Below are 24029 nucleotides of genomic sequence, written 5' to 3'. Positions count from 1 at the left end.
ATATACTTTTTCACACACCTACGCCAAAAAGGAGTGGAATCCTAGGAATGAGCATGCCAATCCAAGACAGTTAACAGCTCCTGTGGTAGCTAGCTAGCATAATGCGCTATGTGAAAGAAAAACTTCAGACTCCTTTAACTGCTAAATCTAAACAGACACAGTTAACAATGCTGTATTTCAGTGAATGTATACTGAAATAATTGTGAATCAGTAAAAGAACCTTTTTCCATCAGTTTCCATCAGTTATTTCTCTCAGGAGACAGAAAAAATGCATTGACTTCACATTACAGAGCTTGTCACGCAAAGACAAATATCTGTCTATACTTACACTGATATTAAAGAAACTTTTCCAACAAAAAAATGGCACTGAAGATTTCAGATGAGCTGTTTCACAGGTTGGGGGATGATTCTTTACACACGATACAACTTTTTAAGTTCTGGAAGTTTGGAACAGTTTTTATTTTAGTGCTTAAAATTATACTAATGTGCCTGCATGGAACTACATACTTCAGCATCATAAATACCAAGCAGGTACAGAAAAAGCAGCACTAATAATCTGGGTTAAGATTCAGGGGGGAAAACGCAAAGTGAAACTTACCTTTCTCCTGCCAGTACTACTATTTGCCTTTCTTGCATTTCCAGAATTCAAGCAACAAACCTGCATACAAGTTGTACGCATGTTGTACGCAACCCTGCAAACCCAAATGCATTGAAAAGGACTACACGGAGAGGAAACAGCCCTGTGCTTTGACCGTATGTTGGGAATTTGCATTACCAGGATGCAAGAGCAATCCTACACAAGCAACACATACAGCACATTCACCAAAGGTATTACTCACAGGTTTCTCAGATTAGCAACTACGATACTGAAAAGGAATTAATTTTGCTCAGGAAGAACACACAGGCTTCATGTACATTCTTTATTTAAAAACAAAAATTTAAAAAAAGCATAAAATCTTAAGCAGAATATAGGTAGCAGTGTCTTTTATAAAAATCATTCTCTGAAGTATGTATGCTGCAAGGTGCCGAACCAACCTTCTCTCACAAGGTAAATCTTGTTTATAAGATTTAAATCACAATAGCCAGTTCTGCCTCAGGAAATGAGCTTCTCTGAAGCTTGGATTGACAGCATGTGACATAAGCTTAATAACATCTCATTTATTACAGTAACTTCTTTTCAGAAATGATTAACCTGGAGGCAGTTTCTTCCCCAGCATTATACATCTGGGCATTTCCATAATCTGAAGAAAATTAAGAATGAGGAAAAAGCAGTAAGATAAAAATAACCTGAAACACGCATTTGAAAAAAAATTATGAAGTTATGGGAAAAATAAGTAGTAGGTGGATGAAGAAGCAAGGTGCCGTTTCCTGCCCCCGGCTCCAAATTCAGCTTTCTCAGGAGAATGGCAGCTTAGTCCTCCCTAAAGAAAGCTGCATGGAAAAAGGAGTCAAATGAAACTCACAGGAACTTGCAATTCCCACTTCAGCCTACCTCCTTTGAAATACACTTTCTTCTTTATATTTATTTACGCCTACTGCCCTCAATCATCCAGTCTCTAAAATGCTTCTCCATCAAGCTTCTGGCTCTCCAGTCACCAACATTTACAGTGGGGATGATTTTCTGTGGCTTCAACCATTGAACGAAACGTTTCATTTCCAGGTAACTGCTGTGTTCACTGTAAGGAATCCCTGAAATGAAACAAATCACAGCAATCTGTCAGTCTACTTAGCTTCTTGCCAAAATACTTTTGCAGGCCTTCCAGCTAAGAAGTACTTTAGGCAGTATTTTTTTAAATTCATATTTGAAACCTTAAGTTTATAGCCAAGGTGAAATGAAACCCCAGATTTTCTTTCTGGAAACATTATCTTGCGTTAAGTTATCAAGTCATTAATCAGAGCAAACTGAGCAACACCAAGCATTTGGTTAAATCAATGTTAAGGTATTCAACTCCACCCACCGAAAAGAACAGAGAGGAAGAGGAAGACCAAGACCCACAGCTTCTCACAAATGAGTAAGGTATGGAATGAAATCTTGGCTCTGGAACTGCACTGCCACCACACCAGTCAGGCCAAGACTTCACCCCTGAATTCTCTACCTAGATCAGATAAAAGCCTTTATTTGCATGAAGAGGACAGGAGCAAAATGTACGATAAAATCTGCATTTACAGTGCTCTTGATTACTCAGTTCACAGCTCTCTCCTGGAGAGACCATCTGCTCAGTTTCTCATCGAGTTATCAGAAAAAGCTTTGGTTACAAAGAACAGTAGGAGTTTCCAGAATAAAAATATGAAAAGCATCCACAAAAAATTAAATGCACCAAATCTTTACCCCTCATACCATATATAGTGATCTTTCCTCTTGTCTGAGGTTTGATGTCCACCAGAGAAAGGCATGAATCAGAGTAGGTCCACCCCGTAGGTTTGAAAGCCAGAACTTGATCAAAATTCTCAGAAAACTTATTCAAATGATCTTGCAAGCCCTGTGAAAAGAATATAGCGCATACTTAATCCCCCTAAATAGCTCTTTAGTCTAAAGGTTGGACATTTCATGACGGAGAGACTGCAGACGAAATTTTATTTTCATGTTTTGATATTAACTTTTTTATTTTAAGTACCATCTGCCTTTAAATTATTAATGATATTCACATTTGCAGAGCACCTTGTACCTTAGGATCTCAATTGCTCCATCGGAATAAGCACATATTAAGAGCTATGCATTACAGATCAAAACACATAAGGTACAAATAACATCACCTTATAGATCTTGCTCTCCAAGCCATTCACCGCCTCCTCTCAGCTAGAGGTCAGCACTCTTGCAGCTGAGTGGTGATAAAAGATTGCAAAAGCCTGATTTAGTGCAAAATCATCTAGCTGAAGTGCCACCGAGATCCTGACATCTGCTTATACCCTGAAGCACTCAAGAGTTAATTAAGCTACCCAAAAAATCGCAGCAAGCCAATGCGTGAGTCAGGTATTGCTCTGAGCACTAAATCATGTTTTACCACATCTCCATTCGTGATAGGAAAGGAAACAACCTCTCATCTCTTCACTCTAAAAAAAAAAATTAACTTGAAAGAGTTTCCAAGTTGGCGAAGTTAGCTTTCAATGCTGTTTAAGCTAGGATCACAAAAGGGATGAGAGGGAAGGATAAGGAATGTACAATCCTATTCCTGGATGAAATGAAGTCAGTATTATTTCAAACCAAAAACAGAAAATCAATTTCACGTGTCCCGTATAAAATCTTAAAGGCACATTCTCCATTTGAAAGCCCCACAAGATTTTAGAACTCAAAATCATAAACCTCCTATCAGCAGCAGGAAAAGGAATACAAAATAAAGATTGATTAAAAAAAGCTGAGGAGAGGGGGATAGACAGGCTGTGATAGAACACTAAGTAACCTGTCAGACACTTGAAAATTATTAAGCACGGAAGCGGAAGGCTGCCTGTGACACTTAATAGCACCTTCAGTACAATGTCCAGTAGCAACATACAGAATCCATCAAACTAGGCACATAAAAGAACAACAAAAAAACCCTACCACAACACACATTTCATTCAGCAACAGGAATTATGGCTAGCTGCCATGACTGTTAATACACTGCAAATGTTCAGTCCTCACTAGATTAAAGATGTAACTGTAGCAGTCTAATTCTCCTTCACATTTCATTTTGGGAAAATTAACACAGGTAATAATTCACATCCATGCTCCCCTTGCTCTAAAGGGATCTAAATACAAGTACTTCAGATATAATGATTATTATATTAAGCAACGCTAATCTGCTTTCAAAGTTGGTGCAAGTCAAGTGTGCAATATTTCGATTAAGGATGCAATTTCAATCTCATAAAAAAATTATTTGTCCATTCCAATCACAGGCACTTTTGAAAAATCTCACCTCAATGTTAGGACAAGACGTTACTGAGCTAATTAACATAAAAGAGGTGCAGATATTCAAGTGGCAGAAGCCTCAGTTTTTAGCTGTTGCAAAAGAATCACGCTCACATTTTAGAAAAGATGGCCTCTTTCCACAAAACAAATTACTACAGTGTTTATTCATAACAAGTCCACTTTAAATACACATTACAATTTCCTCTGTTATTGCTTTAGCCAACATTGTTCTAAACCATCATCCTTCTAAAATGGAAAATATATTTCATTGCTAAATCAGCCTCCTTCAATCACCATGACAGCCTGTTATCTACACTGTCGCTACAGTCAGCGGCACATGCAAACAGATTCTGTAAGGTAGGAGAAGACTCAAATGTGATTAAATAGTTCATTTACAATCAGCCCTAACATCACTTAAACTCATTTGGCTTATTCAAGAACAGCTCCTCATCAGTACATACATCAAACCTCGTATTTTACTGGAGTAAAACCAAGTATTACAGCAAAGTACCACATTCCCTTGATTATTTTTTTTTTTTAATCTTTCCTTTTCATATTTCAAATCCACTAGCAACATTGCAGCAATTCATGTTTTATTTTTATAATATTTTAACTAAAACCCACATATATAAAAAGTATGAATATTTTTAGTTTTTAAATTTATGTGCATGTTATCCGTTAAGAATATCCAAAACATGAATCTGCAGCATGTCATCTCACTTTTGACCCAGGCAGTACCTAAAGAAAATTTGATATCAACTCCTAAAAAACAAACTCAAAGCCAGAATGACACATAGGAAAAAATGAAGAAAAAGAACCTCACCCAATCCAACAGCAATGTAACACCACCAAAAGCATATTCCTCTGCCACTGCATTTTCACTGCCTCTGATTGCCTCTGGCTTGTCATTTCTAGTTTTACCCTTCCGGCTTGACACATCTTGGCCAAGCACTCATTTCAAACACTGGTTCTTTTCAAGGGGGCAGTCATAAGGCTTGGAAAAATACATCACATCTAGTCGCATCTGGCCAGATATCCAACATTATGAATGGGACTGCTTTCATCCTAACTACAGACTGAGACCATCTATATGAATTTATAAAACACTACAGATACGCTTTGTTCTCAGATTTGAACTTGGTTTTCAACAGGTTTTTGAGACAGTGACACAACTCCTCATGCAGCAATAGAAAATTGCCCAGAATTCAATATTCAAATAAACATTTGAAGATAAAAAGTAATGGAAACATTCAAGCCAAGTAGCAGTTTCCCTCACTGTGGCTGCATGTGTACAGAAACATGCACATCTTGACATCTTGACACAAGACATCTCACACAGAAAAGGGAAATGTACCATACACTACCATCACCAAGTCTTTGGCCAAGTGAAAATCTAGGGTATAGCACATACTCTGAGGATGTTGTGGGTTTACAAAAAACATCTTTCCAACTGCCAAAAACCTCATGCACGGATCCACCTGTTTTTCATAGTGGATTTAACACAACTATGGTCACTATTCATTTTTGCTTGCTTCATTTCTAGGCACAAGGTACCAATATTAGTCTTTAAATTTTGGTAACTAGGGGAAAGACAGAGAGCGGTTTCTGTATTTTCTAAGCACCTGGGGCTTTTAGGTGAATGACACACTCTGCTGAATCAATACAGCGTTTATAAATCACACATGAACAAAGAGCTGACTCCAAAATGAAAAGAAAACATGCTTGATATTACTCCTGAAAATCAACATGGAGAAAAGCAGATTTTGGATAGCCCCAAAACTGGAATTAAACAGCTGGACGATGCCACCAAAAGGAAAAAATATTCACAACATAGACCTCAAAAATACTTCTAAAATTCCTGAATATGCGTTTTAAAAAATACCAATTTTATTAAAAGCTGTTTACATTTTCCAGCAATCTGGAGACTCAATGATCAGGAAAAATAAAAGCCCCTGGTCACTGCAGAAAGCCTGTGAACAAGGAAGTATATGCAGGAACTTCTGAAAACCAAGAACTCATTTCCTTTCTACTCCAGTAAAAAGGAAAGCTCTGAGCATCCAGATTTAGTCTTGGGAGCAGTCAGCTCTGGAAACATGGAAGCTTTCCTCGGGCAGCTGCAATTTTATCAACAGTTAATGACACCAGGCTACAGTTGTAAGCACATGTAGCTTAGGCAGCTTTTTTTGTTGTTCTTTATCTAGAAACAGACCAGAAAAGTTTTTCAATAACAATAAACAGAAGAATCATGCATACAGTCCTTAGAACTATGAAGGATGGAGCACAGACATTTCTTCTATTAGTAAAGAACATAACAGGGAAAAAAAACTGTACAGTACTATAATATATCATCAAGGTTTGGTTATTTGCATTCTGCTAAACAGACAATTGATGTACAAGATCACAGATGTACTCAATTTACTAAATAAGGACTGAATCTGAGCTTTTGACTGAAAATACTCCCGTAAGGATTTCATGGATTTGTAGGTTCGCAACTGAAACTACACAAGCAGGAAATTAGCCCAAATTAATGGCCTCTTCAGGGATCTGCCTGGTAGAGTATCATGGGCTAAAGCCCTGGAGAGAAGAGGTGCCCATGAGAGTTGGTGAATATTCCAGGACCACCTCCTCCAAGCACAGGAACAATGCCTGCCAACAAAGAGGAAGTCAGGAAAATACGCCAGGAGGCCTGCATGGATGAACAAGGAGCTCCTGGAAAAAAACAAACACAAAAAGGAAGCTTATAGAGGGTGGAAGCAAGGACAGGTACCCTGGGAGAAATACAGAGAAATTGCCCAAGCAGCCAGGAATCAGGTTAGGAAAACTAAGGCCCTGATAGAATTAAATCTGGCCAGCAATGTCACAGACAGAAAGAAAAGCTTCTATAGGTACATCAGTGATAAAAGGAAGTTAGGCAAAATATGGGCCATATCCAGAAGGAAACAGAAGACTAGGTTACCTGGGATATGGAGAAAGCTGAGGTACTCAGACTTTCTTGCCTCAGTCTTCACCAACAAGTGCTCCAGCCACACTGCCCAAGCTGCAGAAGGCAAAGGCAGGGGACTGGAAGAATAAAGAACCATCCGCTACAGAAGATCAGATTAGAGACCACCTGAGGAATCTGAAGATGCTCAAATCCATAGGACATAATAAGATGTGCCCACAGGTCCTGAGGGAAATGGTGGATGAAGTGGCTAGGCCACCAGCCATCATATCTGAGAAGTCACGGCAGTCTGGTGAAGTTCCCATGGACTGGAAAAGGGGAAATGTAACCCCTGTTTTTAAAAAGGGAAATAAGGAAGACCTGGGGAACTACAGGCTGGCCAATCTCACCTCCATGTCCGGCAAGATAATGGAGTAGATCCTCCTGGAAACTATGCTAAGGCACATGGAAAATAAAGAGGTGACCTCTTACAACGGGGATACAGTGCTGACAGATGAGGGAAGATGACACGTCATCTACCCGGACTTGTGTAAAGCATCTGAAACTGTCCCACACAACATCCTTGTCTCTAAACTGGAGAGACATGGATTTGACCAGTGGACCACTCGGTGGGTAAGGAAATGGCTGGATGGTCGCACTCAAAGAGATGTGGGGAACAGCTTGATGTCCAAGTGGAGACAAGTGACAAGTGGCATTCCTCAGGGGTCTGTATTGGGACCAGTGCTGTGCAACATCTTTATTGGCGATATGGATCCTGGAATCAAGTGCACCCTCAGCAAATTTTCCACTGACATCAAGCTGAGTGGTACAGTTGACCCACTGGAGGGACGGGAGGCCATCCAGAGGGACCTTGACAGGCTTGAGGGGTGGGCCTGTTCGCACCGCATGAAGTTCAACAAGGCCAAGTGCAAGGTCCTGCACCTGGGTCGGGGCAATCCCAAGCACAGATACAGGCTGGGTGGAGAATGGATCGAGAGCGGCCCTGAGGAGAAGGATTTGGGGGTTCTGGTAGACAAGAAGCTCAACATGACCCAGCAATGTGCGCTCACAGCCCAGAAAGCCAACTGTATCCTGGGCTGCATCACAAGAAACATGACAAGCAGGTTGAGGGAGGTGATTCTGCCCCTCTATTCTGATCTCATGAGACCCCCACAGCCTCCAACGTAAGAAGGACATGGACCTGTTGGAGCAAGCCCAGAGGAGGGCCATGAAGATGATCAGAGGGATGGAGCTTCTCTCCTATGAAGACAGGCTGGGAGAGTTGGCGTTGTTCAGCCTGGAGAGGAGAAGCCTCTGGGAAGACCTTACAGCAGCCTCCCAGTACCTAAAGGGGGCTACAGGAAAGCTGGAGAGGGACTTTTTACAAGGGCATGTAGTGATAGAACAAGGAGGAATGGCTTTAAACAGAGAGGGTAGATTTAGGTTAGATATTAGGAAGAAATTTTTTGCTGTGCAGGTGATGAGGCACTGGAACAGGCTGCCCAGACCAGGTGTGGGTGCCCCATCCCTGGCAGTGTTCAAGGCCAGGTTGGATGGAGCTTGGAGCAACCTGGTCTAGTGGAAGGTGTCCCTGCCTATGGCAAGGGGGCTGGAACTAGATGACCTTCAAGGTCCCTTCCAACCCAAACCATTCTAAGATTAAGAATTATGATTGTGTTTTTGAGCGGACCAGGGATCAAATAAAACCAAAGAGGTAGGAGAGACCCAGAAGGTAACAAAGGCACTGCACTTAGGGATGAGGATCATCAAAAAATTCTGGCATTCCCAGTAATGAGCCAGTAATTCAGGACAAAACCTGTATAATCCAGCACAAAACAAAAACATGCAACTAGAGATAGATGATGGCATCAACATTTACATGGTCTGTAAAAACAGGATGATATCATTTATCATTCTTTAACTAAAATGAGATTGCAAGTGAACAGGTAATTTATTCTTTACAATATTGCCTTGTCTGAGTTCATGTTTACTGATGCTGCTGGAGCAGAAACAAGGTATCACATGATCTCATTTTTAAGCATTTAACATTCTCCACATTTTACTGATACTACGTTCCACTCAGGCATTCATCTAGCTACCGGCTTCACTGGACCTTTAGCACTCTGGAAGTCTACCTAGCATGTCTACCTTAGATGGACACAAAGTTACTAATGACAGCATGAGACCACATTCCAACAACTTCACAGGTGAAATCAAATTCCCATCATAGTACACAGCCATTACACTTGGACTTTCGTCCACTAGATCACTGTGCCTTTAATCTTTCCTGGCCCTTTCCAGGGTACAGGCATCCCTTCTGGCATGCTGTGGATTTATCTAGAACCTCCTATTCTCAGAGACAAGACCCTGCACATGATACAATTGCCCCTCTCTAGAAGTAAGACTGTCTAGACGTCCTTGTGGTATAACCACACCCTCTGCCTGAAAGTCCAGCTATGCGAGTACACCATACGTGCTGGGACACATGACAGAGAATCACATAACAACCAAAAACCTGCAGAAGAAACTAATACTAAAATATATTACTGTTTAAAACAACACAACACATTAAAAACAAATCCATACACATTTCCATTACTCAGTATCGGCCACACCGTGGAAAAGATTATAGAACATTGTTAAAACATTAAGGTATTAAGTTCCACCTCCCGCAGCTCTCATCCAAACCATATATCCTCTTTTTCTCCTTTTTAGGTCAACCCTGACCACGACTGGTCCTGGAGCTAAATACCAGCTTGCTCTGAAGGATTTGCTTGAGATGGCACAGCAGGCCTGAAGTAAAGCAGGAAAACAAATCCAAGTCTGTAAGGCATATGACCACTGTTTTTTTCTTTCTTCCAGGTTACCTTTAATCTAAAGCCTGCTGCTTTGCCTTAATGCCATTCTGTATTTTGTAGTCTATTCAGAAAAACCTTCTTTCCCCCCAGGAATCAGTCACCTTTCCTAACTAAAAAATTCCCACAAAAACCGACTGTCTCAAATCTCAACTGAAATGTGCATTTGACGTCAACTTGGATGAAACATTGTCTTAAAATAAACTGGTTTATTTGCTTTTGCTACAAATATTGGAGAAGATTGTGTCTGCAAAAACTAAGGCATGTATGTATGAGGTGTCCAGTTCATTCAGTGTGTGAGTTTTCATTGATTTTCATGCATCCTTATCCCCATGTGAATCATCAGCACAGAAGGACAGAGAATATTCTTTTGAAAGATGAAAATACGATTATAAATACATGGAAATTGAACCGAGAAGAACACAGAGAAACCCATTCCTTTTTTATCAAATACCAGTTTGGAAGTTGGCTGTGTTCATGGGCTGCCTCAAAACAGGGACTCGGAGGCAGAAAATCCTTTTAGTCTTTTCCTACATCATACTAGGTAAAAAACAGGCTGAAAACAGGGACTCCATGTCACAATATATTAATTGCTAATAGGACAGATCCTGAAGTCATTACATAAATCTACTTCAAAAGGGCCCGCAAAGGGTAAGCCTTTGAACAAACCTCATCTTATCTTGTACAAGCACCGCATTGAAGTGAAATTACACTTTCTGTGTATCATGTTTGGAGACAGTTATTAATGTTTAATTGCATTTTATTTTCAATGTATTGCTACATGTCAAAACTCTACTAAATAAATATGTTCTGACAAGAGGTTAAAAAGCACCACACACAACACTGGTTGGCAGGAGCCAAGAGTAAGATGCAGGTGGTGGGTTAATCGACAGAGTATATTTTCTGAACTTACCTTAAAATTAATTTGCATCATGGGAAGAATGTGAAGCAAAGTACCATCCCAGTTCACAGTGATAAGGGAATTAACAGCTGCTGATTCCAAGCACTGCAGTGTTTTGTACTTATCACGAGACATACTCGCTTTTGAGCCCAGAACTTCAGCAATTGCTTTAGGAGTAATCAGAAAGAAATCACATAAAGAAATTGTAAGAGTTCATTTTTCTGCCCATTTTGGAGATATTCCTAATCAGTGCACTGGATCATTTTCACTACTGAAAAAAATTCATATTCAACAGGATACAATGTTTCATATTCCCTAAAATTAAAAAAATTAACAGCTGTTAAAAATCTCTGGCTCATACATTTTAGTGGCAGAATTGTGAATGACAATTGGAAAAAGAAGGAGAATAGAAATACTTTTGATACATCCCAAGTCATATTTCTTTGGCAGAATTTTACCAAGGTGACTGGTATTTATTTATTTTAAAGATGCCAGAAATGTGCAGTTTTTGGAATATGCGACAAACAGCTCACATTAAAGCTCACACTATATTTCAGTGAAAGTAAGTCTTGTATTAATGACTTTAATACACTCAAAAGCATAAATGGCACATGGCTGCATGCTCCAGAATATACGTGTGGGCAATCATTTTGGTTCTTAATGCTGTAACTGAGTGAAGCATAGCACACAAAATTTGCATGAAGTCAGAAAAGAAGGATTTTGGTTTGGGGAATGCTTTGTTAAAATTGATTTCATTAAAACTGATTACTATAAATATTTAGGAAAATACACAATATAAGCCTGGAAGGAAAAACTGTTACCAAAATAGAAGTTAAAGAATAATTATATCTTTTTGCTGTTTCTTAACAACATGAAATTATTAACACCAAAAATGTCATAAAGACCTCATTTATGTTTTTTTTTTAATTGCCATTAGCAATTTTCTTACCACAATCAATTAAATAGGTTAATTCATTTAGCATCTAAACTGGCCTTCTGTATATTCAAGGGGTTTTGTAAATATGACAGAAAAATACTTCTTTCAGAAAGTTAACTTATTGATTAGAAAACTAAAAAGCTAGCCGCAGGATTATTAAATATATTTCATTTCTTTACACAGTATCTGGCCAGCAAGACTAAGCGACCCTTTAGATCTCCAGGAAAAAGACCTTTTAACACTGACTTAAGATATTTATTTAGTTATTTGATCCAGTATACTTCTTTTACATACCCAAAAAAACTTTTTCTTTTCCAATGGAATAGGTGCCACAGACAACTAGAGTACGTGGGTTTAAAGTCACCGTCTCAAAAGCAGTATTGACAGCAAACTGGACAACCTCTTGTTGAGAGGGAAAAGTGTATTCAGGACTACAGTATCTGGGGCATGGAAACAAGACATACCACTTTGTTACATAAGATACAAGACAACTGAATTTACCACGAATGCCCTCAAAACTGCACGCATACAATAACAAAGCAGTGAAAAAGATGTAATCCTTCTATATAATTTCAGTCTACTTGCAGTCTATTTATTAGAAACGCTGAGGTGTCCAGATGAAATTGTTGCAATAAAATTTACATTGCCTATATCAGTCTTTTCTCTACAACTATTCACTTGTCTGATACTGGCACTCAATTCTGCAGTTTTTTCTCTATAAATACCAAGTGCTCTTTCAAGCTAGATATTTGTATCATATACTAATTACATCCTTATGTCTATTTTTTGTCATGTACACAAACCACAACATAAGGCATTTTTCATTCGGAGAAACATATGGAACAGAAATAAAAAAGATTGCAGCTGGGCATTAGTCATCGCACACAGAAAAACAATTTTATATACATGAGTCAGAGAAAGGTCTAATGAAAACCTGCACAACTGATTTAACCGTTCGGCATTCTTTCAGTCTTTGAATTCCCCCACACCCCTTTTCATAACAGAGTTGAATCCACACCAAACCAGTGTTCCATGAACCTCTTGTTTTAGAGCTGAACACTCAATGTTCTGACACCCGGAATTTAATACCACTTAAATAATGTCATCCCAGCAAATACTTTAGCATCTTTTCCACCCCCGCTTTTATTCTCTCATGTAACAGCATAATAGATGAACAAGCTAGACATAAATGGACTTTCAATAAATATCTGATTTTATTCAATACTAGATAGAGCTAAGAAGTGTTAGAACAGTAATGTCATTTATGCTTACATTTACTTTGTTCATATGAAGTCTTACTAAACTGAAAAGAGGGTTATATTGAAAAAAGCATAATTAAACACAACTTACGTGGTATCGAGGTAAAGGGTGTGAACTTGTTGACCAACCAAAGCAGGGTAGCGCTCCATAGAAGGATCTGCCCTGAAGTCTCCTGTGTGCAGAATAACAGTTCCACTTGGTAGACAGAAAAGGATCATTGTTGCACCTGGACAACTGAAATAAACAAAAAACCCCATACAAATTATGTTAGTTCTCCATACTGATAAACTGCCTTCAGAGATATACCACTCTTCAGCAGCAGGAAGGTGTGCAGAGCAGCATTTAAATCACAGCTACTGTGCAGCCTAATTTAGCTAGAAATTTTTGATTTCTAAAGGAATTCTGAAGCTAATCTTATATGGCCATGGATGAGCTAGACTTGAGTTCTCAGCCAAGATGAAGAGAAGAAAAAAAGCACATCAACAGTAATCAAGCATTAATTGTCTTTTTGGGATACTCAGTCTTCTGCATATGACAAAGATGCTGCCTCAGTTGCAATTCCTGATGTTCTATTACTCGATTCAAAGGGCAACCAGTACACCAAAGAGAAGCAGCATTCTTACTCAGGAGAAAGAGAACTGTATTATTACAGATGCATCTTCATTCCTACAGGACTTACTGAAGCATTTCCTTTTAAATTCTATTTCCAGATTTTAAACATTATCCTCCATCCTGAATTCCCTGATTATAAATACAATTCTCCTACTGGCCACAGTGAATTCATTGCACCTTCTGCAGTTCCTTGCCAAAGTTGTCTGAAGGGCAAGAGCTCAGACTGGAAAACCAGAGTGGGACTATTTTGGACATGAATCATCTGTAAAGGGTAAATGAAATCTCAAAAAAGGAAAAAACTGGCATGAATCAGAGATAAAATGACAGAATTGGTGAACTCTGCAAGAAGTCGAACCTTGTACCTAAGGTTTATATGCCTTTTAAATTGAAGTAGAGGATCGGAGAGACAAACAGGAAAAATGAGAAGTGTCCAGATTACATAAGCAACAAGGCTTCCTTCATTCCCAGAAATGGTTCTCAAAGGACTTAATGGAATCTGATCTAACTATAAACAAATCCTACAATGAGTAATACTCAAACCAACTGAGACACAGTCCTGCATTTCAATATATAGGGAAAGGATTTTTCCTCTAGCCCATAGACAAATAAGGTACCAAGAGGCAAAACAGCAAGAACACAGGGCTGGAAATCAGGTGTTACTGAACTTTAAATCCATCGTTAGCATATAGTGTCAGTGTAACAGACAAGAATCTCACCCTTCATCACAGAATCCAGTGGAAGACTTGTTCCAGATTTCAACAGGCTTTTCTTTAAAATACAATTTTCAGAACGTTGGCTAGGTTTTGTACGTCCCAGGTTTCAAAGTACCTCTTTACCTGAAGATTTCACTATCTTCAGTTGAAGCCACAGAAACCTAGATAATCAAATCCAGGATGTTCCCAACTAGACACCAAAAACTACTGTCCAGATAACTAGAAAAATCATTCAACCTCTCCACAAGCTTAAAAATTATGGAGCTATATGTGGTGAATACTATGGACTCATTAAAACCAAGCATAATAAAGTTAAACTAAAATTATCAAAAAAGACTAAGTTTCATTTTCAAAGATAACTCACCTATTTCAAAAGCTAACTACTTGCAAGAAGTTTAAGCTCCTACATGCCTAATTCACTTCTGAAGTGAAAATGCATGTTACTAAGCCAATTCAAGAATGTCAAGTATTTTCATCCTTAGTTCTTCAGATCCACTGAAACCTGAAAATCATTAAAACATTAACTGTATCTGTACAGCTATTTATCTTCAATATTCTACACATACAAATATTCCACAAAAAATGCAATGATACATACTGATTGGCATCAAGCAACACCACTTTGATCCCATTCACTATACATTCTGTGTCCATAGGCAGCACGTGGACATATTGCTCTTTGACTCGAAGTTTGCTCTTCACCAGGTTGCCAGTTATCTGTAACAGGGAAAGGATTTAATATGGAATAGGAACAAAGTCTAAAAAAAAAAAAAGGCCTTTGTTTATTTTAGAAACAAAGGCTCTCAAAGCCAGACTGTCTCTTAGAGAGAAACTATGAGATCTGGGGTATAATCAAGCCTTTCATTTGCATGTCGTCTCTCAAAAAGCAAACTGAAAAAAAACTGTCTTAAAAAAGCAAATTTTGAAAAGCCTGTGAACAGGTTTCAGATTGGAATCAGAGAGGAGGCAAACAAGGGGGAACAACATCTGTTGCAGACTGCCAAGCAGAGGAATTGGGTAAAGCCTTCTTTCAACAACTGAAGTTTCCAGGTCACAGGATCTGGATCTTGTCCCAGCGGACTGCAGTCACCCCAACAACTACTGGAAGGGCAACATGGGACACAGGCATTCCAGAAGACTTAAAGAGTAAATCAGAAATAGGTTTTTTGATGCAGGTTCTGGATGGATTGATTAGGCAAGGTGCCCTACCATGTTATGAATAAAGAAAAGTTTGTTAGACATACAATAGCTAATGGCAGTCTTGGCCATTCAGCAGCCTGAAGCACAGAACACACAGGACCAGGCTAAAACGACTCCATTTACTTCATGTGGAGAAGAGATGGCTTAAGGGGAATTTCAGACTTCCATCACTTGAACAGAGTTATAGAGAAGACGGAGCCAGATTCTTCTCCATGATGCACACAGAAAGAGCAAGATGCAATCTCAAGTTGCAAAAAGGGACATTTCAACTGTATATTAGGAAAAAATTTCAGTGGGTAAGCACTGCAAGAGATTGCAAGGAAGTAGTGGAATCTGTCCCATTTTCAAAATTTGACCGACAAAGGCTCTCTGCAGTCTGATCTAACTTTGAAATTAAACCTGTGCTGTACAGGAGATCAGTCTGTATGACCTCTAGACATTCTTTTAAACCTGAATATTTTAATGGTATCTAGACAGGGAAGTTTCACTAATCTTCTTCATCAGTCAAACCAGGCTAAGAAGTTCTTAGAAGGGAAACCCAGATTTTGCTATACAGAGCCACTGTGCTTAACTGACCCAACAATGGAACCTCTGATCTTCTCTTTACTTTCAGCAGTATAAAAGTGATTATAGTTGTGCATGGATTTGATAGTAATCTTGGAAAAACGTACCTTGTTACAGTAGATTGGAAACATGAAGTTTTTTGATAGCCCACAATAGTGATCAGAGTGAAAATGAGTAAGAAAATACGCTGTGCAGCCTTCAATTTCTCCATACTGGAAGGCGTCAACTGTAAAACCAGTTCCTACAGCAAAAAGGGAAGAGAAGCCAGTCAGCAGACATCAATAGTTCAGAACCAGTTTCTAAGTAGATGTTCCTTTTGTTCTTTTTTCTTTCTTCCAAATTAAAAGGAAATACAGTTACAGGGCATACAGTTGAAGAAGCCATTTAAAGATGAACAAGGTTTGCGTATGTCAGTCACAAAAAAGATTTTTACTTATTAAAATAAAAATTTAACAAAGTGTGCACACACAAATACCTTCATAGGCCTCCCAAATACCTGTTGATCAGCTGCCATCCTACACAGATGGCAACTGGTTAAGCAAAAAGCCCGCACTTACGTGCATCCAGCTGATACTTTTGAAACTTCATGTAGATTAAAATCTAATACCAACATCTTAGCACAAAATAACACAGGTAGCTACAGCTTAACAAAATGCATTTTACAATCAAACTGCAATTTTTCAATTATTCTACATATCAAATTCCTCTTAAAACATGCTACCATATAATCATTAAGCAAGCAATCTGGGGTCTTCAAATATATCTTCTGAGATGAAATGTGACTGATTTGCCACTGTATGCTTTCAGTGAGGTGCTGTTTGTATAAAGAAGTTGCATAAAGACAGCTGTATACAAGATAGTCCTTTTCTCTGCAAATGTAATTTTTTAATAATGCAAACATACTGACAAATGGTCCTTTCACATTGGGTTGTACTTCCTTAAAACCATGAAATAGCACGTAGAACTGATTCACCTCATGGCATGCAAATATTTTTCATGTTACATAAATTTCCCAGATCTTCTAGGACAACTAGAAGTAGTTCTACTTACTTGAGTCTAGAACTTTAAGTATTTGTAACTCCAAAAACCACATCACTCTGCTAATCAAAAAAAAATTCACAACCAAAAAATCCCAAAGTGTTTGAGAGGGACCAGACTCAAAACTGCAGGGAAGCTGAATCATACTAGGCCACCAGGATAAATACACATCATTAGCAAGACAGAAAATGCAGTCAAATATACTTCAAGTGTTATAACAAAATTCAGAACAAAGATAATATAGATAATAACAAAGCAACTTTAATATTGCATTGTAGGCATAGGAGTCTGCTCTTCAAATGTATTATATATGGAAAATTCACTAAGCCCATGGAACCCACAATACTGGTGTAGCCCCACAAAAACTTACAGGTCACTCTTCAAGTAGCAGTTTGGCACTCAGGATCACTAACATATTTCTATTTGGCCTCCTCAAATATCTACCAAAGCTAAGGCAGTCTCTTAGTGGTAAAGGGAACTGTGAGGATCTGAAGCTTTTTAAGCCGTTGATCCATCACTCTGTAATTGATCTAACTGCTTTGAGGAGATTCTGAGAAATTCTTGGGTATTTCCTTAACTAAACTCTTCTAATTGATTTTAATTTCTTGGTTTTCACAGTTGTAGTAAATTGTATTTCTAATACTATTGAATTTCAAATGCAAAATTAAACTTAATTCTTTTAACGTAGTGTAAGGAAATAATTTCTATTGACAGCTCTATTTTTAGGCACAACTGAAACGATGTAAAAGATTAAATTCAGGAATTAGGAGTGAATATTACCAAGAGATATATTCAACATCACTTAAGAAAGTAGACTCATCTTTTAAAACTGCTAATCTTTTTTCCCCTGTTCAGAACCAAGTCCTTGAAATAATTTTCCTACTTATTTCACTATTTTCAGCCATTGCTGACTCTGGTTCTTCAATCACCTTCTTCTGCAGATCTGCACCTACACAAGATTTTCTCAACTTAGATGGAGGGAAGAAAATTCATTATGAGCTGCAGTCTAAAAGATGAAGAATGAAGAATACTGAAGTCTAAAATTAAGAAAAAACAATTACAACAATCAACTCAAAATTAGTTAACCTCTACAAGCAACAGTTACCTCTTACCTGGTATTTTCTTGTAGAAAGGGCAGTGTTTTTTTCTTGTTCCTTCACCTGTAGGAGACAATTCTTTCAATTTTTTTCTCCACCTCTGCCGGCCACCAGAACTTATATCTGCAAAGGCTCCACTCTTACTTGAACTTTCTGTAACTGCTTCTACATCTTCCACAGACCCTTCAGCTTTCCTTTTTTGCTGTTTGGGCCGCTTTCCATTGGGAGTTACTGAACTTGGTATCTGCTTTCCCTCACTCAAACACGTCTCTCCTTTGCTCTCCTCTTTCACTTTGGGTTTTAACCCAAAGAAAACACCAATGTCCATTTGTTTGAGTTCTTTGGCAGGACTGGATTTGGCATTCATACTTCCTAAAGAACGAGATGGGACTGTTTTAGAGATAGGGCTGGGAAAGCACACAGCAGCTGTATTAAGATTTCCTTCTTTCTCCACTACTGACTGCAAACTCTCCTGGAGAGCCGTTGCATTGGCAGTAGTTTCACCTGTATTAGTTAAAATGTTGCTTGGGTCCTTCAAAACATTACATTTCTGTGTCAGAAGAGAACCAGCATCTTCCCTGACTAGCAGTGATGATGTTTCAGTAAAACTCACACATACAGACTCCAAAGCACAAGCAGCAGTATCTTCTGACCCTATGTTACCTGCTTTAGCAGCAGAGGAAATCAATTCTGGCTGTTTAACCTCCTCACAATTAAAAGGAAAAGAAGATCCATTGGCTACAGCCTCTTGCTGATGCTGATTATTTACACATGACTTGGTGCTCACGTGACTCTGAGTAACAGGTTTTATGCTATGATCTAGATGGTTCAATGTATTTACTTCCTCACAGTGTTTTTTTTCAGTTATGAAGCTTCCCATTTTAGTATGCTCATGCTGAGGCTTCTGCTGTGAGAGAAGTCCATCAAAAGTTTTAAACACCACAGAATTAGATTCTTCATCTTCAGAGTTCCAGACTTTGAATAATTTTTGTGATATTTTTACCTTCTTCTCCTCTTCCTCAGTTTCCCCTTCACTTTCCTCAAAAGTACTCAGTGGAGAATAAGAAATTTCACAGTCACTGAAGTCTGCTTTTGACTGTAGTAGACTTGGCTGGTTTGTATCTTTCTGACTACACAGATCTTCTCCTCTTTCACTTTCTTGAGAGGATGCAAAGTCATAAAATTCAAATTTACAACTATTATCTGTGGTCTGTGTAAGCTGAAATGTCTGTTGAGACTTTTGAACATCCACAAAAGAGGAAGTACTTTCACTGATATTTAAAGATTTCATTTGTGGTGAACATTGTACCATCAACGTACAGTCATTCAGGGAATTTTTTACAGTATTAGATGATTTCTCATTCTGTGAGATTTCCGCTAGGTGACTTGGGGAACAGCTGGGCTTTGCATCAGTAGAACATGTCATCTTGCTCTCCAAAGTGTTTGCTGAAGAGTTTACAAGATAATCTCCTGCCCTGCTTGCTGCAAGTAGAAAATGGCTATAACGCTTGTAGTGGGATGGAATTGTGGAATTGCACAGTAAACCATCAGGACACTCTATGAGAAGAGTTAAACAAAGAAGTAATGTTAATATCTTTGCAAATACAGTTGGCATAATTATGAAAATAAAAATCACACATGACAATTTTAAAACGTTTTGTTATGAGTGCAGCTATTGGAAGACAGACAGCACCAGTAAAAAGTAATTTTCAAGCCACCAAGACTTCCTGCCCTGAGCTGGCCAGATGTGAGAATGCTTCCAACCTAAAACCAAACAGCTGCTGCTAATACAGCACTATGCCTGAATTAATACAGCCCTCTAACAATAACAGTAACTCTGTTTCAGTGCTGTGCTAATGTAATGGTATGGCTTCTGGTTTAGTAGAACTGTCTCACATGCAAGCAATGAGCTCAGAGCAGCAGCAAAGGTGGCCAGTAGGATTTTAAGATGAATGCATAAATCAAGTAAGAAGGATTTTTCATCTGTTAATTATGGGAGGAAGAGATGGAAATGAGGTGTTAACATATCTGTCTTAAGTTAAAACCACTGCCAAAATTGGGATTAAAGAACTCACATTTCATTGTTCTGAAAGTTACAAAGGAAAGTTACAAAGCTAAAAAGGAAGTGACTGTGTTACCTTGAACAGCCTTTACTCAAACTTCCTGACTGTAAGTTTTCTGTTTTTCGAAAGTCATGAGATTAAGAACATAAATTGGATACCTGGCTCTGTTCAGACATGGTATTTCCCCACATGAAACTATCAGCTGGAATGCTAATAAGCTTTATTCCTCTCATACAGAACTCAAAATAAATCTGCGTTGTCTTATGATACAGGAATGTTCATGTATAATTCTTTATGAAATTTCTAACGCATACTGGACCAGGGGCTAACTTTTCAAGTAAATTAGCATAACAGACTGATTTCAGCTCTCAACTGTCCATAGACAAATCACACAGCAAAATGGATACAGGATAATGAGATGTATACCTAAGCAAAAAGAAATGGAGTATCAAAAGTAGCAGCCTCTTAACTGGAGGAGGGTTTTTTTCTGACACTGACTTAGTAACTGAAACAGGTTCCATTATTGTAAAATGGGAAATATGCACCTTCAACAAACTACTAAAACTGTAGCTTGATAAACCACCATGAATCGTTATGACTGCTCTACAAAGATTAGATTAGATTACAAAGATTAGATTGAGATTAGATTCCAATAGAGATTTTCATGTCAGATTTCCATGTTCTTCACAAAGAACCATAACCCTCATACGAAAATACTGATCAATGATCAGTAATAACATTCTAAAAAACATACCAACTACTATCTCAAACATTGAACTAAATAAAAAAACCAAGGTTTACAGCAACATTATGTGAGAAGCCTTTAACTCTTCTCCAAAGGTTTTTTTTCCTTACTTTACTCATACCTTTTTCAATAGATCCTGGAGTATCCAAACATTCAGCAACATGCCACCGGGGTGTCTGGACCAATAGCAAAGAGAAAGGCATCTGGCAGCTGGGACAGTATCCGTCATGAACAGGCTTTGTATTTTGTGAGCTCTGCTCCGTCAGGCTACTCACGCTTTCCTGGGAGTGCACACTACTGTCATCTTTACACTGATCTACATCCTGATTTGGCCTTGATCTATGCTCAGTTTTCTGAAGCGTATCCGTTTTTTCTATAGTTTGGGGTTTTTTTCTATTTCTCTTTCTTTTTGGCCCACACTTGCCATCACTTACTTTCTGCACAGGTGTAGAGATGCTCTCTGAATTACCCTGATGCTTTCGCTTCCTAATGGATTTGTACTCCCAAATGTCCTCTTCCAATAAAGCATCTTCAGACATGGCAACACAATAAATATTCTCCTTTCTTTAATGCAAAAGTTCACAAATCTACCTTTCCTTCCACTAGTACCTTCTCTCTTCCCTCGCCCCTTCCCTACCTGATGAAAAGCACCTGAACTCCATTTCAAAACAGCAATACTGGGCCGCAAACCAAACTGTCTGCGATGTCTGCGATGGGACAGAAGCATGGTGGATCCTATCCTCAAAATAATTTAATGACCGTCTCTCTGAATATTTCTAATTACTCCTGTTACACAAAACCTGAGTCTGCAAGATGCAGGAAGACTTGCACGGTGCGCCATGTCCTCCAGCTACCCCTCTCCTCAGCGCCCGGCCCGGCCTCGGAAGGGGATGCCCAGTTAGCCCGGCTCCCCTGACGGCCACCTCGCTGCTCCGAAGCAGGAGGATTTTAAAAGAAAACAAGGACGAGCTGAGCTAAGGGATGGCTGCCGGGAATCTCCGCTCGGGGAAGGCCGACACGGGGCTGCGCTCCCCGCCGCCGGCGCCCCCGCCCGCCGCAGGCACCGAAGGCGGCCGCCTCCCCGGGCTCTCCCGCAGCCTCCCGCCGCTACCGAGGGTCGCGGACGGGCGCCTCTCCTCAGCCGTTCGCCTCCGCATTCGCTTCCGCAGCTTCGTCACCGCGGCTGTCGCTCCGTTTTCCGCTTCTCTCACAGCATTCTCGCCCCGAAAAAATCCCACCGTTTAAATTATTGGAGCCTTGTTTGGATTTTGTCCCGAAACTGCTCGATTTTCACGTTTGTTCCGCTTACAAAGTAACTGGGCGGGAAAAAGCTGGCTGTGCGGAATCTGCCGAGCCGGAATCGCCACTGGGGATCCTCGTCACGAATATGCTTCTGTCAATATCAAAGCTATGTAAAAACACGAAATGAATGAGAAGGTCCCTGTTTAAGGCAGACGAGTTATTTGTATTTGTGCTTAGGTTTTGTTTGGTTGGGGTTTTTTTATTGCATTTTCTCCCTCGCGTTGCGGGCGGTGCCGAATGTGCGGCGGTGAAGCGACAGGGCGGTAAACAGCCAGCCGCCCCGGCCGCGGGCTGGCCCGGGAGGCGTCATGGCGGCGGGGGGCCTGGCGGGGCTGCTGCCCGCCCAGACCCAGCTGGAGTACGCCCTGCTGGACGCCGACACAGCCCAGGAGAAGGAGAACCTGGTCTACCAGTACCTGAAGAAGATGGACAGCCGGGAGCGGGACCTAGCGGTGCCCGAGCTCGGCGGAGGTGGGTGGCGGGGCCCGAGCGGGCCAGGCCCCGCGGCGGAGCGCGGCCGGGCGGCGGCTGCGGGCTCCCCCCGGGGGCGGCTGAGTGCTGGCGCTCCCCTGTGGCGCTGTCCGGGGAGTTCCGCGGCCTGCGAGGTCCGGGTTACCGGCCCCCTGAGCCGCTTCTTTAAAAGGCGCTTCTACTTACAGGAAATGTCACTGCTGAAAGCACCAGGAGCGAAGGACAAGAAAAAAAGAGCCCCTTTATAAGTGGTCCCCCTGCTACTCGTTGCAAAACCCCGTTTTTTAAAGCCTGTGCTAAATCTCTGCTAGCTTCATTAATTTACTTTTTTTTAATATGTATAAAGCCTGTCCCATCTGTAGTGGGAACCTTACCAAGTCCTGCAGCTTTCTCCTGAGCTCCCCTCTTTTTGCTGCGGCTGTTTAGGCTGTTTCCCAGCTCTCTCTCCCCATGACTTACCTGTGCTTGTCAGTTTTCATGTTGCTGGTAACACAGACTGTGCTGGGGATGTCATCATGCTCCAGTGGAGTGCCCATCTCCCTTTCACACTTCCTTTTCTCTTCTGCTAAGTGTGAAATCAAAGGTTAAGTCTTGTAAGGTCTTACAAGCCCTGCTCAGGGTCCTTTTGAACTTGGTGAGACTCTGCAGCTGTGGGAGCTCACATCTGACTGCAAGACAAGAGACCTCAGGAGGTAAACTTCAGGGTTAAAATCATATGTGTATCATGGGAATGAATGCTGACTTCATCAATGGAGCAAAGTGAATCCTCTTTCTGTCTAGATTTGGACCCCTGGATTCAATTTTCACTTCTGTCATTCGCTTTTTTTCACTTCCTGTGTTCTGTCAAGCCTTATTTTCTCTCTAAAAAGAGCTGAAATAAGTAGCCAATATTTTTCATTTGCAGTGTGTTTTTATATAAAATATTTTAATTCTAGTGAAAAAGAGAAATGCTGCAAAAGAAATTACCTATTCTTTTCTTTCAAAAAGTAAACAGTAAAGCAGTTATACTGTGGAAATAACACACATACTTGATGAATTATTCTCATTATTGTCTCCAAATCTGAATGTGTATGTATCTGTTTATAAATACATGGACATAGACATCAGTCCTCCACAGACAAGCTTTCTGCTGACTTCAGCAGCAGTAACTCCTCCTGGGGCAGTAAGAGCTTAGTTTACTGAAACTGACAGAGTGGAAGTTTTGAGGATATTTAGATTACTCAGCGTATACTGTTTAAAAAAAAGGCCTTCAAAGCTTTGCACTGTATCGACTATCTTTTTTTGCCCCATTTTTTCCAGAAATGTTAAGTGATAACAGCAGGCTGTATTCTAGGATATTTATTTCTTGTCTTGATGTCAGTTGCTAAAAGTAGAGGAACAGCAGTTACCAGTGAGAGAAGAATGCTTTCGTGTCTCATATAAAGTGGTTAAAATAAATGACCAGTAGTAGTATCAGGTATATCTG

The 24029-nt window shown here is 39.8% G+C and overlaps 2 protein-coding genes across 3 annotated transcripts in view; one reads left to right on the top strand and one right to left on the bottom strand.

Annotated features, from left to right (window-relative positions):
• Positions 1 to 901: 901 nt before the first annotated feature.
• DCLRE1A (DNA cross-link repair 1A) lies at positions 902 to 23283 on the bottom strand. Its single transcript, XM_056350801.1, has 10 exons — positions 23024 to 23283; positions 20913 to 22199; positions 17999 to 19540; positions 15956 to 16089; positions 14683 to 14801; positions 12850 to 12993; positions 11794 to 11939; positions 10575 to 10729; positions 2339 to 2480; positions 902 to 1689 (listed from the first exon to the last, which is right to left on the bottom strand). Exons 2-10 carry the CDS (start codon positions 21328 to 21330, stop codon positions 1523 to 1525), a joined length of 2967 nt encoding a protein of 988 aa, XP_056206776.1. The 5' UTR covers positions 21331 to 22199; positions 23024 to 23283; the 3' UTR covers positions 902 to 1522.
• Positions 22214 to 24029, top strand: part of NHLRC2 (NHL repeat containing 2) — a 36963-nt gene continuing 35147 nt past the window's right edge. For both annotated transcript variants that reach the window (XM_056350803.1, XM_056350802.1), the window contains exon 1: positions 22214 to 22564. In XM_056350803.1, the coding sequence (XP_056206778.1) occupies positions 22402 to 22564 (163 nt within the window). In that variant the 5' untranslated portion in view covers positions 22214 to 22401. The remainder of the gene's footprint in view (positions 22565 to 24029) is intronic.

Source organism: Falco biarmicus, chromosome 9, assembly GCF_023638135.1.
Source record: "Falco biarmicus isolate bFalBia1 chromosome 9, bFalBia1.pri, whole genome shotgun sequence".
Taxonomy (NCBI): Eukaryota; Metazoa; Chordata; class Aves; order Falconiformes; family Falconidae; genus Falco; species Falco biarmicus.
The sequence above is the reverse complement of the archived record's forward strand: the minus strand, read 5'-3'. Positions and strand labels throughout refer to the sequence as shown.

Excerpts from the sequence above, each read along its gene's own strand:
- DCLRE1A (XM_056350801.1), bottom strand. The coding sequence starts at position 21,330 with ATGTCTGAAGATGCTTTATTGGAAGAGGACATTTGGGAGTACAAATCC. Across the intron at positions 19,541-20,912 it reads TCCAGGATCTATTGAAAAAG|AGTGTCCTGATGGTTTACTG; the intron begins GTATGAGTAAAG and ends CTCTTCTCATAG. Across the intron at positions 16,090-17,998 it reads TTTCTACAAGAAAATACCAG|GAACTGGTTTTACAGTTGAC; the intron begins GTAAGAGGTAAC and ends TTTTTGCTGTAG.